Source organism: Perissodus microlepis, chromosome 3 (genome assembly GCF_051167445.1).
Source record: "Perissodus microlepis isolate ML-2025 ecotype Zambia chromosome 3, ASM5116744v1, whole genome shotgun sequence".
In the NCBI taxonomy this organism is placed as follows: domain Eukaryota; kingdom Metazoa; phylum Chordata; class Actinopteri; order Cichliformes; family Cichlidae; genus Perissodus; species Perissodus microlepis.
Window position 1 is genome coordinate 36,188,993 of NC_140463.1, and position 6,639 is coordinate 36,195,631.

The 6,639-nt window shown below is 43.3% G+C and overlaps 1 protein-coding gene across 1 annotated transcript; it reads right to left on the reverse strand.

Moving 5' to 3' along the window:
• Nucleotides 1-1,325: 1,325 nt before the first annotated feature.
• caap1 (caspase activity and apoptosis inhibitor 1) lies at nt 1,326-4,033 on the reverse strand. The gene is made up of 6 exons (XM_084924248.1): nt 3,835-4,033; nt 2,906-3,097; nt 2,378-2,462; nt 2,225-2,282; nt 2,077-2,144; nt 1,326-1,960 (listed from the first exon to the last, which is right to left on the reverse strand). Exons 1-6 carry the CDS (start codon nt 3,937-3,939, stop codon nt 1,497-1,499), a joined length of 972 nt encoding a protein of 323 aa, XP_084780374.1. The 5' UTR covers nt 3,940-4,033; the 3' UTR covers nt 1,326-1,496.
• Between the last annotated feature and the right edge of the window lie 2,606 nt (nt 4,034-6,639).

The following is a 6,639-nucleotide window of genomic DNA, read 5'->3' on the forward strand; positions in this document are numbered from 1 at the left end:
CTTGGCCCAAAACGAGAGGTGCGACTATGAACCGGCGGGCTTGACGTTTTTCTGCGCGACCTTGTGTTTGACTTTGATAATAGCGCCATTCACAGAACCATCACGCTTCAATATTTTAACACGGTTCATTAGGTTCATTCGAATTCACAAAGCACTCCTTCAACAAAACAGTATCGTCTCACCTCCATCAATCCCATTTTCCAGCCTACTCATTTTTGAGGTCTGCTTAAAAAGCCATTTAATGGCACACACCAAATCGTAATTGGCATTCTAATAGCAGTAAATGACGCCGACAAATACTCACCCATCATAGACACTACAAGCACTTTACAATCTTTGTATCCCCCTGCCTTTTTTTTTTTTTTTTTTTTTTTTTAAACTAAAGTGGACATTTTCGTTCCCTCTTCACATCATCAGCGAGCGCGGAGATACCTGCACATAAATTCACAGAGAACGACACGTTTAACCCTCCCGCCCTCACCTCTTCCATGAAATAACCCTTTTAAATGCAAATACCTGGAGGCAACTGGCTTCTTATCGCACATTTCATTGTCTCCTTCGGGGTAGTGGGATAGAAAGCCTTTCTTCTCTTCATCTGCATGTAATTGCGTGCACATGGACACACACATACATGCAGCAACCATACAGTTTATGCTGGAGCAAAGCAGCTTTAGAATAAATCAGAGCAAAAGAAACTGCCCTGTTAGGCTAACAGACGCTATTAATTCTCGCTGACTGACAAAAGCACGAGAAGCAGAATTTAATTTAAAGTTATCCTGGTGGGAGAGCTGGCAGGGTCTTTGTTTTGATCTACAGGAGTGAGTGGGTAGCTGTCTAATCATATCATGCACTGGTGTCATTTTTGAGCCAGTGGGTAGTTTATGACCACTTGAAGGCTTTTCGGTTCCTTATCGGGCGGGCAGAGCAGAGTATAGCGGGATTTTGTATTCCTGTGCACGCTTTCAGTTTAACAAGTCAAACAGGTGTTGGGTGAAGAAAGGCTTCAAGTGTCTACAAGATACAAACAGCACTGCAACCACCTGCTCTGCCTTACAAACCTATGAAGTAACACACTTTTCTGATCCTCTCACATCCTCTAAGGCTGACTCGAGGACAGCTGCGTTTCCAAGTGACATCGTTATTAAGAAAACCTGACTCTGACTGGTGCCCGAGACCACTTTCAGTGTAATGTGAGCCTATAAACATGCCCTTGCTGTCCTCTCGCAGATTAGACACAGCCCTGTGGATGTGCTCTGACAGAGTAACACTGCCATCTAGTGCTCCATGGGAGAAACACATTTGAAAAAGTGATATCCAATCCCACGCAGGAGGAGGGGTCTTTGTTTAATGCAAAAACACAATTAAACACCATCTAGAAATCATTCCAATGTGGAGCAAAACAAACACATCATGGTTTGAACTGTACCCTCTACAAACAAGACAGGATGTGCAAACTGAACTGTTTTAAGAGCATTAACCATTCAAGTAAAGACACGCTACGTGTTTGGCGTTACATGAGGGGTTTTCCCGTTACTTGCTTTCATTAGAGCCTTTATGGCTCTTGCTCTCATTTCCAGCTCCAGTAGCTCCAGCTGCTGAATCGACGGCTTACAAACGGCCGGGTCGCCACTAGAAACGGGTCCGCTGACATCTGGGGACTGCAGCGGTGTGCTCTGTTCTTTAGCCGCGTCTTTGATGGGAGTGGAGGAGCACGCCAAGATCTCGCTCACGCTCTTGTCTATGTCGCTTTGAATGTCTTTCTTCGGCTCTGGATTTGCCGGCTCCGGATTTGCAGCCGGGTCAGTGCACAGCCTGCTGTCGTCATCGTCGTCTCCCTCCTTCACTGCCGCAGTCTGCTCCTCTTTAACGGTCTGCTCCTCTTTGGGTCCTTCTATGTCGCTGTCGTAAGTGTCTGCGTTTATGCTGAGGACGTCGCTCTCTTCACCAGAGCCGCCACCCTCTGCGAAGAAAATTACAGTCATTTAAAATGTGAAACGTCCCTTTACGGCCTCCTTCTGTCTTTGAAGTCTATAAACGCCTCGGGGATGTTCTTTGTAGTCATTACATATTAATTACCTTGCTTTGGGTCCTCGCTTTTTGCAGTTTCCTTGAGGCACGATGTAGAGTCTACAATACTGTCTTGCCTTGGCGGGGGGAAAAATAAACATGTGAAATAAAAACACAGTCACAGCGTAGTTGTTCTCTGATTAACTGTTTCACTCACTGGCTTTCCAAAGACTCCTCAGAGTTTTCATTGTCATTCCCGGCGGTCACCTCCTCCCCTTGACACAACGACACATTTTATGTGAAATTAAATGTTTTGCAGAAGTTTAAAAGTGATTTTTTTTTCTATAATAGAAACGTGCTTCAGTCTTACCTGCTAAGATCTGAATGAGATTTTTCTCCATGATGGGTTCCAGCTGCTCCCAACACAGCGTTTTGATTTCCTCTACACTGCATTCCTGTAAACAACAACATCTTTAAAAAGTATCTCAGATGCTGGGATACTTTAATGGCCTCCCAAGCCTTTGACCTTAGCTCCCGTCTGCATGAGAACTAATCAGTTCTTTTTATTTTCAGATAAAGAGGAAAAGTCGTACCAGCGACTTGGCAACAAATATTTAAAAATAACAGGTAAAGTCCAGCTGTTTGGAAATGAAAACCAGTGATGTGTGCCACCACTTCACAAAACACAAACACAAATTAAATGTTAAATTCAGGGTCTACTGTAGGGCAGACAGAAAGTTTGGCAAGAATCTGGGCAAAAATATTCTTTGAGTATTAATTATAATTTATTAAAGAAACACACAAGTGCTTGATGCAGGTGGTCCAATCAATCCAGAGTCACAATAAGATGTTGAGTTTTGCAGATAACCGACAACGAAAGCTTTTTTGAACAAATCACCTTGAGTTCATCAGGAAGCATCTTCCGTAGCTTCTTCTCCCCCAGCACGTGGAAGCACTGCTCCAGCATCTCCTGCTTGTCACCGACGTAAGCTGTGATGGGCTGGAAGGCCAGGCTGAGGTCCAGTCCCCCTTCCTCAATGTCACTGCCAATTTTGTCAAGCTCAGGATCAGCGAGTTCGTCCTTGGAGTCCTTTAAGTGGGGAAAACAAACTAAAGCCCGCAGCTGCACTCGTATACACAGAATATGCTCTGCAAACTTAAATACAGTCTCCACGATTAGGAAACAAATAATTTGAACACAATGTTGTGACTCAGGCTGTCTTCAGTAATTTTTTTTGTTAAAGAGAAGATACACTCAGTTAATTAAATAGTGTAACAGCATGAAATCCAGCAGCACAGTTTGCATTTAAAGGGATCATTAAAATTCATCCAAAGCCAAATTTTACTGCTGCGTAGTGGCTGAAATCCTTTAATTGGTTCTTATTAGCTAAAAGAATGTTAACTACACTAAAAATGATTTAAAAAAGACAAATTAAGACTTTCCTTTTATTATATTTAGACACTGCAGTGAATAAGCAGAGCAAACAATTCATTCAGTGCGACTTAATGAAAGTATTTAAAAAGCAGTAACACGATGGTTTTCCCTCAGAGAGCACCAAACCAACAGTAAGGCTTTAACGCTAAAATAAAGTTCTTGTGACGATGCAAACATAACACATAACGCAATAATAACAACAATAATCGAGAGACACTCGAGGTACACAAAACGTCAACTTTTCAATCATTTAAAACCAGTAGGTAAAATTTAAACACAATATAATTTACCCTCACATTTACCCTAGACTTATTCACATATATTTGTGGCTGTTATACTCCTGAACTTCTTTTCTATGAAGTTTAGCAAGGCGCTAGTCCCGAAAGCCTCACCTCTAAACCGGGTCCCGTACTCCTGCGTTTACCGCTGTCATGTCGCTCCTCGGACTGAAAGTGCTTCCTTTTCTTCTCACTGGTGCTTGATTTCTTTTTGAGCATTTTAAACCCAATCAAACTAGTCCTCCACTGAAAACCGCTACAACCACCGAAGCTAAATGTCGCGGGAAATACACGTCATAAGCGAGCGACGGCTTCTTCTTTGCGTCTTATCTGTGGCATTTATCGCCACCTACCGGACAGGAGCGGTTCCAGCTCGTGGCTCTCAGTGATGTCACTCACTGAGACTGGTTTGTTTATGCCACAGGCTTAGCTGATGGTAAAAGAATGGAGAATTCATTTAAAAGGTGAAATACGGTGCTTTTAAAATTTTCTGCACTCCTCAACAAGACACAATACTGTGAAAAGTCAAAGGAGCTTGTAAAGAAAAGCGTCTGGACTTCTTTAAGTTGCTTGAAGACGTTTCACCTCTCATCCGAGAAGCTTCTTCAGTTCTAAGGTCAAATGGCAGAGAGTCCCAGATTTAAACCCAGTGGGGGTATCCCCCCCAAAGAGGGACAAAAGGACCCCCTGATGATCCTCTAATCACCCGAGCCAAGGTGTGAAAGCGGGTGTGGGTCCCAATCAGCCAGGGTTTCGGGTGAGCTCATTGTGAAACACTGTGAGCGACCATCTTTGAACAGAGGCGGTGGTTTACGACACCAACTGTCTGCCATCTATAATCCAGTTTTGAGTTCCCTCCCCAGACGCCTTAACGCCCACTCACATCCTGGGCCATCTGACCTCAGGAAATCACATGATAAGGTGGGGCCAGGTTTCACAATGAGCTCACCCTAACCCTGGCTGATTGGGACCCTCTCTTAGAGGCTTTCTTGTAATTTCTTATTGCCCCCCCCTTTTTTTTTTTTCTTTTTACAGCATCCTGAGTTTTGGGGGAAATCGTGTTTCTCATGGTCTGCTGAATCATTAAAAGAGCCCTGTAACATTAATAAGCACTATTGTGTGAATAATAAGCGAGTTCAGTCTATCAGTTCCCACCTGCTAACTAACAGCTCTGGCTCCAGGTGCAGCAGCAAAGCCCGCGGGGCTCGATGCTACGCCACATTCACCTGCAAATGTCTGTAATTCTGACTAAAACCTTCTCTCACAGCGTGGAGAGCGCACATACATTTCAACTGTAGCCCGTCATCATTTTACTCTTCAAAGCTTGCTCGGATTACACTGACAGTCAGCCACTTCCCTTTCTACAGCCATGTGAATTCACATGTTTCCCATCCCATCACCGTGTCATCAAACGCTGCGTATCTGATTTATCACCGCAAAACCTTCAAATCTGCTGCCTCCACTCATTTACATCTTTGAAGTTAGCAAATTTATATTATAAAAAAGCATAATAATGATAGATTATTGCAGAAAAGCTGCACAAGCAACAATCAGAAACAAAGGGAGGCATCTAAAGTTCTGTAAGTTTAATTTAATGAAGGCTGATGTTATTTACTCGACCCTCTTTGCTTCACTTAAAGAATATGTTCACATTAGCTTCTGCTTGGAGCAAAATTACATTATATTTAGCCAATAAATAAACCTGCTGCCAGGTAGCCAAGCATTTTATTTGTCTGCACTGGAACACAAGTTTCAAGGTGTTGACGACACAAGCAAGCTGTAAATCACTCTAATTGGCTTCCCGCCTCTGCCTGAAATAAGGCGGGAGCCAATACCGTGGCTGCCCGGGCTCTGTGGCGACAGCTGTCTCCACATAATGCAGGTTGTTATCCTGATGCCATCCACCGAATTATGCAGTGGATGCGGTGGGAGGCGCGCATCGATCACAATCACGTCACAGTGTGTTTTCCTTGCAACATCTGCTCCCGTGTGTCTGGATATCACCTCATTAAAAGGGCAACGATGGAGCCGGCATTGTGGAGGAGGGCGCCGCATTTGGAGAGCGGAGAAAAGAATCAGAAGAAAAAGAGGGAAAAAAACACAACAACAACTTTGACAACTACAGCCAAAACGTTTCCATCAAAAATGATGTCGCTTTGTGACGGTTCTGCTCGAAGGGAACAAAAGGCACTCAAGGCTTGGCTGTTTGAAGGATTTCAGCTAATTGAGACGCACGGCCATTAGCTGAAAGCCTTTTGCTGTTTTTCCTCGTTTGGTTTGCTTTCGTAATGCATGCAAAATAATAAATCATAGAAATAAAGAAGCATTCTTCAGTCACTGAAAGGGAGATTAGAGATTAGAAAACTCTGAGAGCTAAGAAAGTTATTTATCAGTGGAAACAAAGGCACGAAAAAAGAAAACAAGACTACGACTGAACAGGAAAGCAAATGGAAACTACACAGCTGCTGTTGGATCTAATGCAGGAACTGATAGTGGAAGTATTTCCTACATTGTTCTCAGTTTAAAATACTGTCACACTGTAGCTCACACTTTAAGTGCGCTCTTCTGCACTTTATCGCACTTTTCCTCCCACTATTCTCGCAATCAGCCACATGTGGCTAAGTTAACATGTGCACAGTAATCTGGCTTCTGCATAACCGAAGCAAAGGGTGGTTTTGCCGCACAGTTACATAAAAATCATCCAAAGGAACGACTTCCATCGTCTTTAGATTGACTGAACATTGCGACATCTGCAGAAAAGCCTTTTAAAAATAATTACCGTCCTCAAATAAAAAGCACCTTCATTAAATTCGGAGCTTATTTATCAGCTTATTAATTTCATCGCCTCAGGGACGCGAATACCTTTCACCAAGCGAGCAAACACACAACCCTCCAATCAACACCTGCCACTGACAAGTC